This window comes from Engystomops pustulosus, chromosome 3 (genome assembly GCF_040894005.1).
Source record: "Engystomops pustulosus chromosome 3, aEngPut4.maternal, whole genome shotgun sequence".
Lineage (NCBI taxonomy): Eukaryota > Metazoa > Chordata > Amphibia > Anura > Leptodactylidae > Engystomops > Engystomops pustulosus.
Window position 1 is genome coordinate 119,679,396 of NC_092413.1, and position 22,550 is coordinate 119,701,945.

Consider the following 22,550-nt stretch of genomic DNA (forward strand, 5'->3'; position numbering starts at 1 on the left):
TGTGCGGCTGTCTGGATAAAGGTATGAAATAACAATCATTAGTGTCACTTGACTTTTCTGTCATCTGTTAATGGGAAGTTCTTTTGGGTCTTAGCAACTTATTTAGTTACTACATAAAGTTAGGAAGTCTGTCAGCTTTGCTTAAGCTCCGTGCTTGAACAATTCATCTACATCACTGCTCATCTCTGTTCACACCTCATTGCCTTCAATGAAGATCTTGCAGTAGAGTTATCATTATCACATCACACATTTAACTCCTATAGCTCCCATAATCCTTCACTCACACATCGAAGCTTTTACTTAAGACAAAATAGAAATACATTTTAGTCCTAAATATCGTATTCAATCCCTCCCACTTGGATACTGAGCATTGCAAATATGGAAATGTTCTAAATGAATAACATAGTAGGGGCTGGACATTTTATCTGTCAAAATAGGTGGTTTCAGTCAGTCTACATCTAATCTGTACAGAAATAATTAAAGGGGTTGTCCAGGATCCATTTTGTTTTTTAAATATAGGTCCCAGGGAGGTCCTATACTAACTACAAATATGCTATAGTGCATTTTATATACAGGCGGTCCCCTAATTAAGGGCACTTCACAGACGACCACTAGATAAAGACGAACCCCTCTTCCCACTGTGACCTCTGGAGAAGCTCTCTGGATGCTGTACTTTAGTCCCGGGCTGCAATGATAAGCTGTAAAGTGTCTGTAATGAAGCTTTATTGATTATCCTCGGTCCATTTACAGCAAAAAATTTTGAAATTACAATTGTCACTGGAGCAAAACATTTTTGTTGTTTGGAACTACAATTATGAAGGATACAGTTTCTACTTGCATACAAATTCAAGAACAAACTATGGAACCTATCTTGTACGTAACCCGGGGACTGCCTGTATAGTGTAATTGTTTTCCCACCTACTAGGGACCTATATTGGGAGAAAAAAACACCCACACAAAAACACACCCTTATCCTTGAAATACAGAGCTTAAAGGGGTATTCTCATCTGGGCATTCACTTTGGGGCAGATTTATCAAATGCCTGAAAGTCAGAATATTTCTAGTCGCCCATGGCAACCAATTGCAGCTCAGCTTTCATTTTACCAGTGCTCATGAATATTTCAAAGGAGAGCTGCGATTGGTTGCCATGGGCATCTAGAAATATTCTGACTTTCAGACATCTTGATAAATCTGCCCCATTATGTTTCATTAATCTGCCATATATAAGCATTTCTTCAATTAGATGTTATTAAAAAAAATGTTCCCGTGTGAAGAGAATTTCCCATAAATGTAGTCGTATGGTCCCTTGGAAACAAGACTGTGTCCCTAGATACAACCACCTCTGCTGGAGGGACTGCACAAATAAACAAAAAGTTTTTATGTAGGAAGTGTACGGCAGTTAATGTATGTCCCACAGCAGTCCTGTGGTAATGATCGCTGAATTCAGGAGGTCAGGCAGGGCTCAATAGCACATGTCTGGCCACTGCTGCCTAAATGTGAGGTGGTCGTATCCGAGGAAGCCATCTCGTTTCTAAGGGACAACATGGCTACATTTATGAGAAATTATCTTCACACAGGAACATTTTTTTAATAACATCTAATTGAAGAAATGTTTATATATGGCAGATTAATGAAACTGAATGTGAATGCCCAGATGAGAATACCCCTTTAAAGAAGAAATCCACCAAGATATTAAAGGAAATCTACCATCATAAAGAAGCATAATAAACCAGGGACACTTACTCATAGATCCAGAAAAAAAGGTGGAAAGCACAAATATAGTGTCGCAGGTTAAGTAAGACCAATCTCCAGTGGATAATTACAACACAGTGCTCATCTTGAGAGGTTGTGTCATAAGCCACAACCAACTTGTAGTGCTTTTGTGGACCAAATCCACAGGGCTGCCCTTGGTGGACCCACAGTCTCCCGACCAGTGGGTATGTTGCTGATTGAAGTTTGTGAACATATAGCTCGTGTTAGAAAAATTCTGGATTTTCACTTTATTATTTATGATTCAAAAAGAAGTAAAAATAAACTATAATTAAAGTCACAGTAAAAATGTATTATTATTTAGGAGAATAATAATAAAAAAAACAGGAGAGTAATGTATTAGATTATATATTATATATTCTTTTTTGTATTATTGTGTAAATTTGGTAAAAACAACTAAAATGTCACATATCGTCATAAATGGGCAGCAAAATCTTAGCTTCTCCACGCAAAAAAGTCCCCATATACCTCTATCAAAGAAACATGAGAATATGGAATGATGATGTACCCGGTACGGGTACGAAACGCGTCTCCTAAATAATAATACATTTTTACTGTGATTTTAATTATAGTTTATTTTTACTTGTTTTTTAAATCAAAATTAACAAAAAAGTGAAAAATCCAGAAACGGGAGCCGAATGCGAGCTATATGCTAACAAACTTCTACTCATAGATCCAGCACTGTGGCCGTGGCAATCATCTTATATTTGTTTTCCATGACCCCCTTCCTTCTAAAATCATATTGTAAAATTATTCTAATAAAACAGAAGGGCTCTGGGGGTTGTAGAGCCTCCATTTTGCAGATTCAGAGGCTGTTGGGAGGGCGAGACAGTGTAACAGCTGAAACACGGAAAGGGCTTTTGTTACATCCCCGTAGTCATTTTGGCACATTAGCATAATTTTAACAGTCGAGTTTAGAAGGAAGGAGACCACATATAACAAATATAAAAAGATTACCGCAGTCACAGTTCCTGGATCTATGAGAAAGGGTCCCTGGTTTATCATGATGGATTTTGAGTGTAGATTTCCTCAAACCTTCCTAACACATGGTGTAATAGTACAGCAAAGCAGAAAAGTACTTTACAACCTATTATGGATGTGTACATTTTCTGAAAAACTCAGTCATTTAGCCAAATTAAAAAAAAAAAAATATATAATATATATAATTACACTCACCGGCCACTTTATTAGGTACACCTGTCCAACTGCTCGTTAACACTTAATTTCTAATCAGCCAATCACATGGCGGCGTGCATTTAGGCATGTAGACATGGTCAAGACAATCTCCTGCAGTTCAAACCGAGCATCAGTATGGGGAAGAAAGGTGATTTGAGTGCCTTTGAATGTGGCATGGTTGTTGGTGCCAGAAGGGCTGGTCTGAGTATTTCAGAAACTGCTGATCTACTGGGATTTTCACGCACAACCATCTCTAGGGTTTACAGAGAATGGTCCGAAAAAGAAAAAACATCCAGTGAACGGCAGTTCTGTGGGCGGAAATGCCTTGTTGATGCCAGAGGTCAGAGGAGAATGGGCAGACTGGTTCGAGCTGATAGAAAGGCAACAGTGACTCAAATCGCAACCCGTTACAACTAAGGTAGGCAGAAGAGCATCTCTGAATGCACAGTATATCGAACTTTGAGGCAGATGGGCTACAGCAGCAGAAGACCACACCGGGTGCCACTCCTTTCAGCTAAGAACAGGAAACTGAGGCTACAATTTGCACAAGCTCATCGAAATTGGACAGTAGAAGATTGGAAAAATGTTGCTTGGTCTGATGAGTTTCGATTTCTGCTGCGACATTCGGATGGTAGGGTCAGAATTTGGCGTCAACAACATGAAAGCATGGATCCCTCCTGCCTTGTATCAACGGTTCAGGCTGGTGGTGGTGGTGTCATGTTGTGGGGAATATTTTCTTGGCACTCTTTTGGCCCCTTGGTACCAATTGAGCATCATTGCAATGCCACAGCCTACCTGAGTATTGTTGCTGACCATGTCCATCCCTTTATGACCACAATGTACCCAACATCTGATGGCTACTTTCAGCAGGATAATGCGCCATGTCATAAAGCTGGAATCATCTCAGACTGGTTTCTTGAACATGACAATGAGTTCACTGTACTCAAATGGCCTCCACAGTCACCAGATCTCAATCCAATAGAGCATCTTTGGGATGTGGTGGAACGGGAGATTCGCAGCCGACAAATCTGCGGCAACTGTGTGATGCCATCATGTTAATATGGACCAAAATCTCTGAGAATTGCTATCAGCACCTTGTTGAATCTATGCCACGAAGAATTGAGGCAGTTCTGAAGGCAAAAGGGGGTCTAACCCGTTACTAGCATGGCGTACCCAATAAAGTGGCCGATGAGTGTATATATGAGAATAACAGGTTCTAGACACCTCCATTTTGTTTTAACCCCTGTGAAACAAAGGGTAAAAAAAATTCCTAAAACTGGGATCTAGTTTCTATAATGGGTTAATTGAGATGCCTAAATTCCCATAAAAGTCGCTCAAAAGCGGAGCAGGTCCCTCAAAACTTGGGTTTTGGCAATATTCATGAAAATCGCAAATAAAAGTTATGAGACTCTTAAAGGGGTTGGCCACTTTTCAATTAACTGTTCCATTAGACAGGTCTGTCTAAGGCCACAGGTCACGTACTTGTGTCTTTGCCTCCTGTGAGAGCTTCAGCCGTTCCCTGTTATCCACATTCTGCACTTTGCATCTTTACACAACTTCTTGTATCTAACTCCCTCAGGACATCTGTCATCGTAGCCTCCAGTGCGTCTTTTTCTTCTCTGTCCGTTTCACTGACAAACTTCAGTTGGTAGTCATAATCTCCTGCTGAAGTCCCCTCCTATTTATTAGTGTAGGATCTTTGTTTACATGTTTATGCAGAGTGCAGAGAGTCATAAGGGATGATGAATCAATTGGTGAGCATTCAGGAAATATTATTAAGGCAGTAAAGGCACTTGGGAAATTTATGGTAAAGAGTGGCCAACCGCTTTAAAATACTACAGAAAGGAGAGGAATGCGAAAACCATGCCAACATAAAGCAGACATTAGGCAAATGTTAGTTATCAAGTTATTTTTCTGGTATACCTGCCTGGAAAACATAAATGATAGAATTTTGAAAAACAATTTTTGGCCAAATTTTTGCCAAATTTCCATTTTTTTCATGTATAAACACAAGGCTTATTTCCCATACTTTTCAACTGCTAGAGGAAATCTTTCATGTACAAAACTGCTTTTGAAACCACATATACCTCTAGCTAGCTGCAGGCATGCTGAGAAAGGATATTAGCTTAACTATAAACTCCAGAGATTTAGCTAAATAGCTGCTTTTAGAATTTTGCCAATTCTCATCAGGTGCTCCTGCCCAATCATACGAGGTGCTGGGTGCTCCCCTCTCCTAATTATGCACGCCTCCAGCGCTAGATAATCCTTCCCTCTTATTTCTCTTCCTGAGACCCAGAGACATCACCAAGCTCTTAAAGATCTAGAGCTGAACAGAGCCTCACCCTAGGCTGCACAACAGGCAGTGATTAGTGAGCCTCCCGGTGGTAATCTCCCCTTATCTCGTAATCTCCCCTTTTTCAATGGTGTAGCATGCATTTCGATTTATGCCAAGTATGGGGCCGTCTGTCACCAAAATTAAAAAAGATGTAGCTCAAATCAGAGAATAGGAGCACTTTCGCAACAAGTGTCCTCCACCCTGTGTGTAACATGATAAATACAAATCAGATCCAAAATCTAAAAATAGAAGTACACAATATTTTTCTAAAAGCTATCCAATGTTAACAAATTTGAGCACTTAGAGAATATGAAATTTGAAAACTTTGTAGGCAACGAGAAAACCCATATTCAGAGGGAAAGAGACGTACATCAAATCAAGCTATCCAATGTGTGAGAGGCAAGGGGACTCGGGTTAAACCAGCATCCTGAAGAGAACAGAAAGCTACTACATCCATGTTGTTCCTGGATTACGCTGAAGTTTCCTCATAAGAGGAAAAAAAACAATTCCCATGGGTGTAGGAATAAAGTGTTAACTTTAGGATCCCTGGATAGATTTTTAAGAAATATTTGTCACATTTTGTATTGTTTTTCGATTCAATGTGTATTGCTGTAGATATTCCCATTTTTTTTTTACATTTTTTTACTCAATTTTCAGTGATTAGAGCTCCAACTGTCAATGAAAATCATATTAATAGTAGATTTAATCAATGTTTTTTCCCATTTTTCCTGGGAAATCTGTAAAAATGGATTCCCGTTTAAGAATTTAAATATATTTTTAGTTTTTTATTCCCAACCTCTTTGTTACACCCTGTAAAATAATAAATATATATAATGATATAACCATCCGCAAAAAGATCTGGAATGTCAAGTCTCTTAGTATTGAAAAGTGCAGTTTTTGTGGAAAAATTAATGATTATTAATAATAAATCTATAATTTTTATTTCCTAAGATGGCAGCAGTTCAGGATTCGCCCCCATCTTTTTTATCTTTAGTTTGTATGGTCATTTAAGTGGTCTCTGCCCACACTTACCATCGCACCACTTCAGCATTGACTCCGGACGCAGAGCCAAGAGACCCTCGAAGATTTGCCCAGCAGCACATGGGAAGAGCCTGCTATAGGTCGCAGTGGGTGTCCCGCCTCGGCCACAGTGCACACCTCAGGCCTCCACTCCCGCGGCATCCTGTGAGAAAGATCATGGAGCCCACTGGCCACATCAGCCTTGGTAGTTAGGTTTCCTCACCCCCGCATCCCAGCACATTTTGGGGACCCCACTGGGGGACCCGAAAGCAAGGCTAAACCTTCGGCAGACTAGGCCCCAGCAATGGTTGATACACCCCGCACATGCCAGGAAGCGTTCCCAAGCTGATCATCAGCTCCATGACGCATGGGCGAGTGCAACAGGGTGCCAAAACCAGAACCTGGCAGCCAAGAGCACCAGTTATGGCGTCGTTGGAGCACCTGATATGGAAGTGATTACAACCAGTGCCTTGGTGGAAGTCAGGAGGAACACTGTAACAAGGCTCTAGTGGTAACTAGCACCACACAGCTTAAGCGCCAAAACTTGTCAAAAGTGGAGCTATTGACAGTATCTCTTCTGTCAAGCCAACAGCAGCACATCACTGTTTCACCACAACACCATTGGCTGCACATTAGCACCCCTACTGTAGTAACCCCTGTGTGTGGAGCCTGTTTGTATTTGTTATTGTCAATAGTGTAATTTCGAATTGTAGTCTTTTCCCTCTATGTAATCTCATGTGATTATGCTAACTAGTATTGTGCATTAACTATATTTGCATGTGACCAAGAAACTAGCGATATGCAAGAACGTGCCTCTCATAGTGTACGTATGTAACTTAAGCCTTTATCTGTGTGTGCCAATTGCTCGGACACTATGTACAAAAATAATTTCCCACCAGGGGATCAATAAAGTACTATTGTATTTCTTTTGCACATTAAAGCCCTTTGTAAAATAAATAAATTCATTGAATGAGCGGAGACAAGGGGTTGTTTATGGCACTGAACAATATACACAGGTACAATTTAGGGGGATGTACAGTATACATTTTTGATCAACAGTACTGGGCTTGACTTTGCAGAGAACAATGACAACACTGTATTGACAGCTCAGGCCATACCAGCGTTACACTGTCCATTTAATGGGAGAGTAAGGGTAACTGAACTATTCTGGTTTTAAATTCTTCCATGTGAAAACAGGGAATTAAATAACAAAACAAATATTTAGGACATAAAAAAACCCAAAAACCAACAACTTACTTGTCAATGATATATATCACATCATTATGTAAACTGCGGTCATCTCGATTTCTGTAGGGCTCAATGTGAAATGTAACCTATAGAGGAAATCTATATTAAGATGCAAAAAATCATAAATTGAAAAAATAAACAAAGGTTTCATGACAGATTTTATTCCTACTCTCCGTTCCTGTGTACCATGCACCCTAAAGATGGCAACTTGACCTGGTTTTCGAGAGCCAGAGAATAGAAAATTAAGTGAATACAACAGATATGATGCATAGTAACAGCAAACTGATTACCTGATGGTAGACGCTTACTACTCACCTCCCCATCTATACGCAGTTCTTTTAGCATGTTTTTGAAGCGTCACATTTAGAAGAAAAAAAGTTTTTAACCTCTTAAGGACGCAGGTTTTTTTTGCTCATTTCTCACTCACCACCTTCAAAAATCCCTAACTTTTTCAATTTTCCATGTACAGACCTGTGTGAGGGCTTATTTTGTGCGTAACAAATCCTACTTTCCCGTGATGTTTTTTTTATTACATGCCGTGTAATGGGAAGCAAGAAAAAAATTCCAAATGTGGAATAAATGTAAAAAAAAACCCAAATGTGTGTCACGTTCTTGTGGGCTCAGTTTTTACGACTTTCACTCTGCGCTCCAAATAACATCTCTGCTTTATTCTTTGGTTTAGTACGATCGCGGTGATACAAAATTTATACAGGTTTTATTGCGTTTAAATACATTTTCAAAAATTAAACGAATGTGTACGAATAAGGGGAAAAAAATTGCCATCTGACGCTAATAACTTTTTCATACTTTGGTGTACAGAGCTGTGTGAGGTGTCATTTTTTGCGAAATGAACCAATGGTTTCATTGCTACCATTTTGAGGACTGTGCAAAATTTTGATCACTTTTTATTACATTTTTTATGTCATGTAAAAAGGTGTATAAGTCGCATTTTGGACATTTGGGCGCCATTTCGGAGGTCACCACCGGTTATAACCGTTTTTATATTTTGATAGATCGGGCATTTGGGATGTGGCGATACCTACTGTGTTTCTGATTTTTACTGTTTATTATGTTTTATACCAGTTCTAGGGAAAGTAGGGTCATTTGAATTAATATTTTGTTAATTTTTTACATTTTTTAAACTTTTTTCACTATTTCTTAGACCCTCTAGAGTACATTAACCCTAGATAGTCAGATCGTTCCTACCATATACTGCAATACTACTGTATTGCAGTATATGGAGTTCTTGCATATGATACATTACAATGTGCCACTGGCTCATTGTAACGAATCTCCTGAAACCATGCAGCCTTGGGTCTGACGAAGACCCGAGGCTGTCATGGCAACCAATCTCCGCCCCCGATGTCACTTGGGGAATGACGATCTGAAGAAACATGGCGGCACCCATGCGCCGCCACATTTTAAGTGCCTCCGTCGACTTTACCGGCGGCAAAGAAGAGGTTGACACCTGCGATTGGTGCAATATGCAGCAAAGCCCATCTCTGTATGAAAAGGGCTCAGCCCGTGAGCCCTCTTCATACACCCTTCATAGCTCTGTGGCGGATATATCCGTCACAGAGCTTGAAGGGGTTAAAATATGCAAAATAGCCTAAGCACCTCTTGGTTCCACTGCCAAGTAATAAATTCATGCCCCCCTTGCCCGACCAATACACATACACAGTTCAGAGAGCTGGTGACATCACTGGCTCTCCCTCGGAAAATTCTTGCGCCATGTACGTTCATAGCATTCCCTCTCTAAGCTCTGCTTCGATCGCTTAGCGCAAAAATTGCAGAGGGATAGCATGTATATGTGTGCCAGTCAGGCTAGGGGGCATGAATAAATTGTGGAGCACCTCTTCCGCATTTTTTAAAAAGCTTTGTTTTCTTTTAAATGAGTCACTTCTAAAAACATACTAAAACAAAAATGTACTGCCGATGGGGACAGCGAGGCGAGTAGTAAGCATCAACCATCAGGTAATCTGATGGTAGATGTCCTATATTTTCAGCAGGAATTTGACAAATTGTTTGAATAAATCATTTATATTAAAAGGAGATCTACCAGTTATTTTGACACGTCAAAGCTTTCAACAATAGATTTTTCAATGACAATGTCTGACTGATGAACCGGTGGGTTTATAATCTCCTCACAACACATATATTGTTTTTCGTTACATTCCATCCACGATTCATATTCCATATGCATCATTATTATACACATATTAATCCTCAATAATATTAGAATTCACACATTTAAATTAAAACAAACTATTTACATTAAAATGTACCTGGTGTGGGCTCATACATCAGATATTAATAGATGATATTCACTTCCCAATTCTGGGGAATGGATGCAAAGCTTTAAAAGCTGTTGATCAAAGCATATAACTAATCTGTTGGAGTGTTCTCTTTACCTGCAGCTGTATGATACAGTCACTTCTGGTCCCAGCCTGGTGACATTCATCTGTGTTATCATTACCTACTATACATGATGTAATAATCCTTATAATTGCCTTTCTTACATGTGGTGTATGGCCCATTCTCATATTCCCCTAGTAGTTACAACAGCACATCTATCCCCGCTCCCCACACTTACCTTTAGGCCATATTTATGAGCAGTGTCCAATAAAGTTGGTACTAAATTGTCAGCTGGAACACCACTGTCATCACTCATTTCTGGTGGATACCACGATAGGGATAGCACTCCTGTACATACGGTACAACAAAAAAATTCTTACAATATCTGATATTTATTTAAAAAAAACAACACACACATTATATAAATCACAACTTGCATTTCGATCTCTTATTACAAATACTCTGTCTACAACAGTGGGGTCTGGTGTCTAACCAAAAATGTATGTTGGTACCCCCCACCGTAACTCCATGTCAGAACAATATAAGCTAGTCAATCTCCTGATGACGCGCCCACCGCCCACTTATATTGTCCCCTTTTCTCTTCAATGCCTTCCCTGCTTCCATTGTCCTCTTTCCTGTAGTTGCCCCTCACCCTCTACTTCCAATGTCCTCTCTCCTGTAGCAGCCCCTTGCATCCAATTTGCCCTTTTCCTGTATCTGCCCCCTTCCAATGTCTCCTTTCCCCACCCCCTGCTGCCTATGTCCCCTTTCCTCTAGCTGCCCGTTCCCAGTGTCCCCTTTCCTGTAGCTGCCCCCACAACAGGCTTCCTAGGTCCCCTTTCCCAGCCGAAATGTGTAAAACAAAAAAAACAAAACAAATAAAAAACATTCCAATACTTACCTTCCCCATTCCCCCGCTGCTTTCTTCTCTCCTTTTACTATCGCATCAATGGTTCTATTACCGGCAGGCGCAATGTGATGACACTATCATGCAACGGCAATTGCCACAGCCCAGGGTTAGGCGCTCCACGGCCTGCGGCCCGGCAGTTGGGGAACACTGCTCTACAACAAGGGGGATGTGGAAAGAGCAATAACAGTCCACAGATGTCATAATAAAACAAAATCTAATTTTGTTGTCCAGTTTACATATGAAGCAGAAACCATGCCAGTGGTGCGGGGCAGGGCCGATTCTAGCATATTTGCTGCCTGAGGCGAATATTAAAATGCTGCCCCCCCCCCACTCCCTGTTAAGCAAATCCTTAAACTTTACTAACAATTAACAACCCTACAGACAGCTCCCTGACACTGTGTGACTGACTACAGGATCTGAGAGGCATTAGTGGCATCTAGTACCTTATAGATGACAATCTCTTCCATCAGGAGGACTTTATTCCGGGTTCTCCAATCCATGACGTATCACAGCTGAATTCACGGCCGGATATCTTCAGCTCCGTGCAGCATCTCCACCCGGCGTCCCTAAAAATACCACAGTCACTTACAGTATAAAGTCTCCTGGAAAACAACACTGCGCTCCTAAATAATATATACCCCTCAAAACACAACTGACCGCACTCTCCCCACATATAACACATCCCTTCATTATATAGGGATAAAATCTATATACATATAATATACTGTATCCCATATACAGCCCCTGCAGCTAAGTAATATACTGTACCCGATATACAGCCCCCCCAGCTTAGTAATATACTGTATCCCATATACAGCCCCCAGCTTAGTAATATACTGTACCCGATATACAGCCCCCCCAGCTTAGTAATATACTGTATCCCATATACATCCCCCCAGCTTAGTAATATACTGTACCCGATATACAGCCCCCCCAGCTTAGTAATATACTGTATCCCATATACAGCCCCCCAGCTTAGTATTATACTGTATCCCATATACAGCCCCTGCAGCTAAGTAATATACTGTACCCGATATACAGCCCCCAGCTTAGTAATATACTGTATCCCATATACAGCCCCCCCAGCTTAGTAATATACTGCAACCCATATACATCCCCCCCAGCTTAGTAATATACTGTATCCCATATACAGCCCCCCAGCTTAGTAATATACTGTATCCAATATACATCCCCCCAGCTTAGTAATATACTGTATCCCATATACAGCCCCCCAGCTTAGTAATATACTGTACCCTATATACAGCCCCCAGCTTAGTAATATACTGTATCCCATATACAGCCCCACAGCTTAGTAATATACTGTATCCCATATACAGCCCCCTCCCAGCTTAGTAATATACTGTATCCCATACACAGCCCCCGCAGCTTAGTAATATACTGTACCCGATATACAGCCCCCCCCCAGCTTAGTAATATACTGTATCCCATATACAGCCCCACAGCTTAGTAATATACTGTATCCCATATACAGCCCCCCCAGCTTAGTAATATACTATATCCCATATACAGCCCCCCAGCTTAGTAATATACTGTATCCCATATACATCCCCCCCAGCTTAGTAATATACTGTATCCCATATACATCCCCCAGCTTAGTAATATACTGTATCCCATATACAGCCCCCAGCTTAGTAATATACTGTATCCCATATACAGCCCCCCAGCCTAGTAATATACTGTATCCCATATACAGCCCCCCCCCAGCTTAGTAATATCCTGTATCCCATATACAGCCCCCCCAGCTTAGTAATATACTGTACCCGATATACAGCCCCCCCCCCAGCTTAGTAATATACTGTACCCCATATACATCCCCCCAGCTTAGTGATATACTGTATCCCATATACAGCCCCGCAGCTTAGTAATATACTGTACCCCATATACATCCCCCCAGCTTAGTGATATAGTGATATATAATATATACAGCACCCCCCAGTATAAAATGATTCTGGCCCCATATAATATATACTGAATCCCCCCCAGTATAAAATAATTATAGCCCCAAATAATATCTATATAGCATCCCCCAGTATAAATTATAGCCCCAAATAATATCTATAGCATCCCCCCCAGTATAAAATAAGTATAGCCCCAAATAATATCTATAGCATCCCCCCCCAGTATAAAATAATTATAGCCCCAAATAATATCTATAGCATCCCCCCCAGTTTAAAATAATTCTGGCCCCAAATAATATATATAGCGTCCCCCCAGTATAAAATAATTATAGCCCCAAATCCCCAAATAAAATATACAGAAACCCCCCCCCCCCCCCGAGTATAAAATAATTCTGGCCCCATATAATATCTATAGCATCCCCCCAGTATTAAACATTCATAGCCCCAAATAATATACATATAGCATTCCCCCCAGTATAAAATAATTACGGTATAGCCCCAAATAAATATATATTGCATCCCCCCCAGTAAGAAATAATTATAGCCCCAAATAAAATAGCATTCCATGATCCCTCCCCCCCCCCCCAGTTTAAAATAATTCTGGCCCCATATGATATATATAGCGCCCCCCCCCCCCCCCCCGCAGTATTAATTATTAGCCACAATTAATTAAATACATGAAAAATAATAAAAATCATACTCACCTGCAGGCAGCTGCTCCCTCGGCGCGGCTCCGGTGTTCACGCGGCTCTCCTGTGAGACGCGGCTCCGCACAGTGACACAGGCGCATGACGTCATGACGCCTGTGTCACTGCTTAGAACGGAGCGACGCAGCTGCCGGAAAGGCGCTGCGTCGCTCCGCATATAAATCGCGCCTGTGTCTTAAAGAGACAGGCGCGATTTATTTAGCTGGTGGGCGATTCGGGCGTTAATGGACGCCCGAATCGCCCACTTTAGAGCGGCAAATTTCGCCGCCCTTTACAGGGACCCGCATCTCGCCTCATGGCAGATGCGGTCCTGGTGCGGGGAATACACTATGTAAAATACCTGCGGCACAAAATGGGTTAACAATTTGCAGCACTTCATTTGGCCATGAATTGCAATACACAGTGTAACCTCTAAAGTTACCAGGAAATGAAAAGGGGTTGGCCACTCTTCAAAAATAAATATATATATGGCAGTAAAGGCACATGGGCAATGTATTTAAAAGAATGGCCAACCCCTTTAACCTTTAACCTTGTTGCAATAATGCAATTTCTCTATACTATATCTAAGGCCTATTCAATTTCATGTCTGCAAAAGTTGCATTCCTTTTCAATCTGCGCAGTGACTTTAATATATATCTGCATCCATAAAAAGCCCCCCTCGACAATTGCCAAAAATATGATGGTAAAATAACAGGGGTATCCGCGCTCACATAAGCGCTACTGTTAGGCTGCATTCACATGAATTCACATGAATGCATGAAAATGGTGGTATTCTACCCCTACCATACCATTTTATAAACAATACACAATAAACAATACATCTAACCATTTACATTGCCGATGTTTACACTGTACCATAAACGACCCGTTTAAAAAATATATAACATTTCCTATTTTCTCCCATATTTCAGTTCCGTATGCCCTTAGAAGTCCATGGGAAGGTATAAATATGGGTTAAATACGTGCGTCTCATACGGCACAGAAACACAGGACTGGAGAAACCACACGTTTGTGTGAATGCAGCCTTAGGGTTAAGCCAGTGATGGCAAACTTTTTAGAGCCTGAGTGCCCAAACTTCAACCAAAAGCCACTTATTTATTGCAAAGTGCCAGCACAGCAATTTAAGCAGTACCGTATTTTCCGGGCCATTAGGCGCACCGGAATATAAGGCGCATCAGTCCGATGCGCCTTATATATGGAATAATTCCATATATAAGGCGCATCGGACTATAAGGCGCAGGGTCCGGGGGCGTGGCGGAGGTCCGGGGGCGGAGCGGAGACCCGACGAGAAGAAACACGACCCGAAGACGAGACCCGACGAGGCGTGGCGACGCGGGGAAGGTGAGTGGGGAAGGTGGAGGAGGGCAGCGGACCATACTTACAAAGGTCCCCGCTACCGGAGACAGCAGATCTTCAGCGGGAACTGCAGACCGACGCGGCAGAAGTTGTTTGTGCCGCGTGGTCTGCAGTTCCCGCTGGAGATCTGCTGTCTCCGGTAGCGGGGACCTTTGTAAGTATGGTCCGCTGCCCTCATATAGGGCGCACCGGACTATAAAGTGCACTTTGGATTTCCAAGGAAATCCAAGGCTTTTATGTGCGCCTTATAGTCCGGAAAATACGTTAATTTATTTCTCCTTTTTCTTTGACAACTTTCAATCGTTCAGCCTCCTAAAGAAACCAACGCAGTTGAAAGGAGAAGGGCAAATTCGCCTATCATTGTAGGAAGATTCTGCAGGAAGATTTTTTGAGTCCTGTCTGGTGAACTTCATGCCAGGGTGATGCCATGCATGGGTGCCCACAGAGAGGGCTCCGAGTGCCACCAGTGCCATAGGTTCACCAGCACTGGGTTAAGGTACGGCTTTATTTGAGGGCCACATTTTGAAGTTGGAAAGGCTACTTCAGGCAAAAGATTCCTGAGCAGTGTATAGCCGGAATGTAATGATGAACGCAGTATAGTGCTGCCATTCAGTAGGGAAGAAGGGACTCCTTGCACAATATATTGCTATGATGCATGGAGTCTGGCATTGCGGTTGGTCTGTAAAAGAGGACTCTGCACTGTCCGAGATTAATGCCCCTTCCACCGATGTGTGTTTTAGCTCCTACTTGTACATTTGTAAGGTGAAATATAGGTTTCAGAAACACCCTTTAGAGGTCAAAACAAAAATATGCACTAAAGATTCATTACTTTTACTTAATGTAACCTGGCAATGCTGGTCAATTGTGGTAAATACAAGAAAGCAGTCAAACTAAACCTTACATAGAGAAAGCTGTAGACAGAGCCCAAATGTTGTCTTTCATCCAAGTATTCTGCTCACACATCATCCCTCAAGGGCCATTGAGCTCTTAATTTTAACAGTGCATCACAATTGCAGCTACAGTGGCACTTTATAACTTCACACTGTTGTAATGAAAGTCCTTACACTGTTCAATTGCCCTGAAATTTTCTCATACTGTTCCAATGAGAGGAAGCACCAGTGACTGTAGACTGCAATGCAGAACATAATACATGGCTCAAAATGAGTTTAATGTCTACCTCTTACTTGCAGGCCCCTTTATGTTACAATGTGGAATGAGTTTTATGGCCATTCATATTATCATTCTTTATTGTTCATTTAAAATTGACAGAAATGTCTATGAAAACTAGCGCTACAAGAAGCCCGATACGCTCCCTTGCCAACCAACCAGAAATTCTTATAATGTAGCCTGCGCTAGAAGAAAATGAACTGTAGCTTAGCTGGGATGCCAGGAGTAAGGCTTCAAATTTATTTTGTATACTTTTTCATACAAAAGTCAAAGTGCAATTAAATTCTTTCATGACATATCGTATGTACTCAAGTATAAGAGGTTTTTCAGCACAATTTTTGTGCTGAAAATTCTGCACTTGGCTTATACTCAAGTATATATAAAAAAATAAACTGAGTCTGCGATAGCTCCATGGGCAGCGCCTCTTCTTCCTTCATGGAGACTGTAGGTCTGCGGCAGCTCCACGGGCAGCGCCTCTTTTTCCTTCATGGCGGCTGCAGGTCTGCGACAGCTCCATGGGCAGCGCCTCTTCTTCCTTCCTGGTGGCTGCAGGTCTGCGGCAGCTCCATGGACAGCGCCTCTTCTTCCTTTATGGCGGCTGCACGTCTGTGACAGCTCCGTGTGGTCTGCGACAGCTCCATCACAACATCACAGCTGTGCACCTGAAGAAAGGAGAGGCGCTGCCCACGTCTCTCTGTTGCGGACCTGCTGCACACATGACAATAGAAGAGGAGCTGCCCGGGCCATCGGAATGGTGAGGGCTCAGTTTATTTATTTATTTTTTTACGGGCACTATGGGTATTGCGATGAAATCTGCACAGAATTTTTTTTTTTAATCCAGCAGATTTTTATCTGCCGCTTATTTAGCAGCAGATACAATCTGCTGTACAGGCTGAACGTAGAGCCTTACTGCTTTTTTCCGTAAATAAGACCCCTCCAACATGCCTCGCCCAGGGCTTCTCCTCCAACAGGCCTTACTTGAAGGGGGAGGTCGTATATAATGTTGTATTTTTTTCGGGGGTGTTTCAGGGGGCTTTTTTGGGGGGAAACACTGTATAATTTATAATCTGCTGAGGTAATTTCACAACTCTGTGTTTAAGGACACATTCCGAGATGTGTCCTGTATTATGGCAGGATTCATGCCTGCCATAATACATCCCCTTTAGGCTACATTCACACGATGTATGCCCGCCATACATACATCGGCGCCGTGGAGAGGAGGAGGGAATGTGCACCACTCACCCCTCTCTCCATAGCGATATATGGCTGTGGCGCCGTATTACAGAGAAAGATAGGACATGTCCCATCTTTCTCCCGGCTACGTAACAGTAAGGTGCCGTAGGGCGCAATGAGCCCATTGCCATGCATTGCCATGCAAAGGGGACATATGCACTCACCGGCCACTTTATTAGGTACACCTGTCCAACTGCTCGTTAACACTTAATTTCTAATCAGCCAATAACATGGCGGCAACTCAGTGCATTTAGGCATGTAGACATGGTCAAGACAATCTCCTGCAGTTCAAACCGAGCATCAGTATAGGGAAGAAAGGTGATTTGAGTGCCTTTGAACGTGGCATGGTTGTTGGTGCCAGAAGGGCTGGTCTGAGTATTTCAGAAACTGCTGATCTACTGGGATTTTCACGCACAACCATCCCAAGGGTTTACAGAGAATGGTCCGAAAAAGAAAAAACATCCAGTGAGCGGCAGTTCTGTGGGCGGAAATGCCTTGTTGATGCCAGAGGAGAATGGGCAGACTGGTTCGAGCTGATAGAAAGGCCACAGTGACTCAAATCGCCACCCGTTACAACCAAGGTAGGCAGAAGAGCATCTCTGAACACACAGTACGTCGAACTTTGAGGCAGATGGGCTACAGCAGCAGAAGACCACACCGGGTGCCACTCCTTTCAGCTAAGAACAGGAAACGGATGCTACAATTTGCACAAGCTCATCGAAATTGGACAGTAGAAGATTGGAAAAACGTTGCCTGGTCTGATGAATCTCGATTTCTGCTGCGACATTCGGATGGTAGGGTCAGAATTTGGCGTCAACAACATGAAAGCATGGATCCATCCTGCATGACAATGAGTTCACTGTACTCAAATGGCCTCCACAATCACCAGATCTCAATCCAATAGAGCATCTTTGGGATGTGGTGGAACGGGAGATTGGCATCATGGATGTGCAGCTGACAAATCTGCGGCAACTGTGTGATGCCATGTCAATATGGACCAAAATCTCTGAGGAATGCTTCCAGCACCTTGTTGAATCTATGCCACGAAGAATTGAGGCAGTTCTGAAGGCAAAAGGGGGTCCAACCCGTTACTAGCATGGTGTACCTAATAAAGTGGCCGGTGAGTGTATATGGTGGCTATATATGCATCCCCATATGTTGGTATGAATATAGCCTTATATCTGCAGCTATATGTTACTACTCAGAAAGGGGGTTCTGGAGTGTCCTGCAGGCAGATGGAAATGGTCCTTGCCATGGCTAGGCGCAGGTGCTAAGTCAGTGAAGCAGGCGGTAGTACTATAGAGGGAGTGATGGGAAATGTAGTCTGAGCACCGTCTCCGAGCCACTCATCACTGCCGGCAATGGGGACCAGACCAGCCAGAAAACTACCTATAACAGTGTGCACCGCGAGCAGCCCGTTACAGCGCGGCACACACATCCATCCATCCTATTGACGGATATGAGCCCTGTCTGCGAGCCACATGCGGCCATCAAAAGAGCCACATCTGGCTTGCGAGCTATAGGTTCCCGACCCCTGCTATAAGCCATTCCAAGAGAAGTTGGCTGTTCCAAGCCTGTGATTTCTAGAATATTGAATCAAGTCCCCCAAGAAGCAGTTTGTCGGCAATTGGGGAAAGACTTTACCCAAAATGTGTAAAGAAGCCAGTGAAAGGTGGTGGAGGAAGTGTCATAGTTTGGGCAATGTTTTATGCAGCAGGAGTTGGACCTCATACTGCTACATGGCAAAGCAAACGCAAGTGTGCATCAGAACCTTTTTCAACAGCCCATAGTTCCTTCCTTGCATTCTTCACTCAGACAGCAGTTTTCCTCTATAGCACAGCAAAACATAAAGCAGGTCCTTGAAACAGTAAACATTAAAGCAACGAACTAGCCAGCCCAGGGTCCTGATCTTAACCCTTGGTGACAAAGTTTGGGCCATAACAGTCATAAAACTGTGGAAGAGACTGGAGAAAAAAAATAATAGCACACCAGACCACTGTACACTTCCTACTGATTGGTGACTGTTGTAATCTCCAGAAAATATTTTAGGTTATTTTAATTATAATCTCTCTCTGTGCTACAGTCTCTAATTATGACCATGACAGTTTTTTGCATAATAAAGGTTTTCTTTATATACAGTGTTTTGTAAACAGTGTTCTAGCGGCATGGTGTACCCCTTACAAAAAATTCCATCAGATGTTGTTCAATGGAGATTATGTTATTTGTGAAAGAAAATCGAGTGATAAAACATGGTTCTTCAATTTTGATCTTCAGTGAATATTGGGAAAATACCCAATATCCTGCCCCTCACAGAGTACAAAAAAACGTGAGAAAAGGTGACCAACCCCTTTAGATATGTTTATCGTATCATTAGACTGGAAAGGGGTTAGGGGGACCCAAAAAAGATTTGAATGGAGCCCAAATGACAAAGCAATCTCTCCATAAATGCAGTGAGAGAAGGCATTGTCACTAAGCCAGATTCTAGTTGTTCTTTGGCAACAGCAAGTATCACAATCATACAAGGACGTTTTTCAATAAAATTGAGTCATAGATCCACAATTTAGAAGACAGAGGCCAGACCATCCTCTCTGTTCAGGTGTAATCTGGCACGGTCTTCCATCTGTTTTTTGCCACTTGGAATTGCATAAAAGGTTACATTATAAAAAGGTTTTCTAACAATGTGACAATATAAGGGCATTTTTTTCTGATCAGATTAACACATCTGCTTTCCCGATTCATCCAATAAATGATATAAAAAAAATAAAATAAATAACACTATTTCTAAAAGTAACCTAGACAGATGTCTCCCTTTAAACTAAATGTTTCCCTTTAAACTAAATTTTCAGACATTTTTGCCTCAACAGAGTTTGTATTCAGGTCTGATATACTACATAAACAACTAAAATGCGCAGCAGAGAACACAAATATATAGTAAAATTGATATCAATATACTGTGAAAAATAAAACAAATCTAAAATGATCGGTTTCCCTATAATTTAACTGAGGTTGCACTGATGTACACTAATGTCCACAAGCACATTCTAAAAACGAAATACTACCAAAGCAAGAAAAATATATAAAAGGTTTCCCTGTGACCTACAAATCTTGAGGCAATCCAGGGCCGTCTTAAATTGATTTGGGGCCCAGACAGCATCTGGGAATATTCCTGGGTCTTCCCTTTCTGCACCAGTATGAATGAGTAGTGCGCGAGTGCCTGTGTAGCTGAACCCTTTATAGGTGCTTCCTTACCTGCCATTTGATCCTGTGATATCAATGCTAATGTAACAACACTTCTTGATCAGTCATATGACATAGTTTTAAAGGAAACCTACCACTTGAAGTGGCAGGTTTCCGATGGCAATACCGAGCACCAGCTCAGGGTGAGCTGGTGCCGGAGCTTATTTTAGTTAGTGTTTTAAACCGCGATATCGCGGTTTAAAACACTTTTTAAACTTTATAGCCAGCGCAGGCAGGTACGCACTCGGCACTTACCATGCGCGCGGCTCTCATTCACTTCCTATGTAGCCGCGCCTGACTGGCCTGCCTGCGCTGGCTATAAAGTTTAAAAAGTGTTTTAAACCGCGATACCGCGGTTTAAAACACTAACTAAAATAAGCTCCGGCACCAGCTCACCCTGAGCTGGTGCTCGGTATTGCCATCAAAAACCTGCCACTACAAGTGGTAGGTTCCCTTTAAGTTACTTTATATTATATGCATGGTAATAGATAGCTGCTTTCAGTTTTGTAACGTTTAAGAAAAATGCAATGATCTTTGAATAAACAGAAAAAAAAAAAATGGGTTGGGGGACAGGACAGGAACCCAGGCAGTCTCAGGACAACAGTTTGATGGGGGAGGGAGATTGGGTGAGATTGGTGACGTTAGTATTGCTTTGTGTTTTGGAGTAGTTGTACACGTCAGTGAAAGATAGCCGTGCTGTGCAATCCATTTTTTGGAACGCATGCACACGGCTGTGCTAAATACAATACCTTGTTACTTTAATGGACTGTGCAACTGTTAAAAAGAACAACATCTTCTAATGTTTTTCACAAATCACTGACTATCTTGAAAAGCTGATTCCAGACTAATGTAAACCGGCCATGGAAAACTGATTTTTTTGTGTGCAGGTAGCCTCTCAGCCCTATATTAAAAAATAGAAACATTCCCTGCTAAAAAGCCACTTTAACAGTATAAAATGAAAAGTCTATGGCATACAAATTTTATAGCTCACCTATAGCTGCGGACCGCATTTGCTTCATATGAGCAGCAAGAACAGAAGGGTCCCTGGAACTGTACAATCCTAACTCTGGGTAAAAATTAGATCCAATATCTTCAGGAGGATTGTGTTTTCCAGTTGGGTAATTGTTCGCAATCTTGGCATCCCAGTGTTTCAGCAGGTCATGGTTCCAGTGAATATATTTTCCATCAAATTGAGGATTACCGTACCAGGTGTAATAAAATACATGAAAGTCATAGTTAGGAGCAGGTAACGCCACATCAGAGCCTACAGGATTTGGGGAAAGAATTCCATCCACATGCTTTTTGGTCAGATCTTGGATATTCATTTTAATTCCTGAATTTTTATTAAAAGCATTGACTTTCTGAAGTTCTGGTAAAATGCCAAGGCCCAGGCCAAATGGATTTCCAAATTCAGTTCCTTCAGGTCTCAGTGACTTCAAACCCATCAAAATAGAACAAAAAATGAAAATAATAAGTGCAAAGGCGATACATGTTCTCTTACGGAGTCTTATCATGATGACACGGCTCCATTCATTCTGGGCTGTAATGGAAACACAAAAGATAAGAACAAATATCTACATGAACAGTCAAGTACTACCAGAGTTCCAAAGACCTGTATTATCGAATGTAAACTCCTTCATGAGATATGAGGGGTTGGATTCTAACATGATACGTTTTTGCAGAATAAGGCTCCATACACTTCAGTGTGTAATTTTCATAAAGGAAGCCTACCATCACAAGTAGAACTGATGGTAGATTGTTCCCACCTATATCCGCCCTAATCTTTACTTTACTAATCTTAAAACCTAATCCAACTCTTAAAAAAAAAACTTTATAAAATTAATATGCAAATTACCTGCAGAGGCTACTGGGTCATTGCATGGCCTGGCCAAGCGCAAAGGCTACTCCAAACCCCGCAGCTTTTGCAGGGCTGTCCACTTGCATGCCACTCTAGAATAGGTGTATATGTACACACACGCTTATATAAGTCATTGGTGGCAGTTGCATAATCGGTAAGCATAGTGGAGGTTAAAATATGTGTAGGCGTGTTTAGTCACACTAACAAGTGGGTGGCCCTGCAAAGGCTGCTGGGTAGTCAAGTAGCATCTGTGCTCGGC

General features: G+C 41.9%; 1 protein-coding gene across 1 annotated transcript in view; it reads right to left on the reverse strand.

The window, feature by feature from the left end:
* The window catches only part of MANEA (mannosidase endo-alpha), a 28,294-nt gene that overhangs the window by 3,201 nt on the left and 2,543 nt on the right, over positions 1-22,550 (reverse strand). Inside the window, 3 exon segments of the mRNA XM_072141936.1 lie at positions 7,559-7,635; positions 10,143-10,252; positions 21,425-21,973. Of these exon segments, the coding sequence (XP_071998037.1) occupies positions 7,559-7,635; positions 10,143-10,252; positions 21,425-21,947 (710 nt within the window). The 5' untranslated portion in view covers positions 21,948-21,973.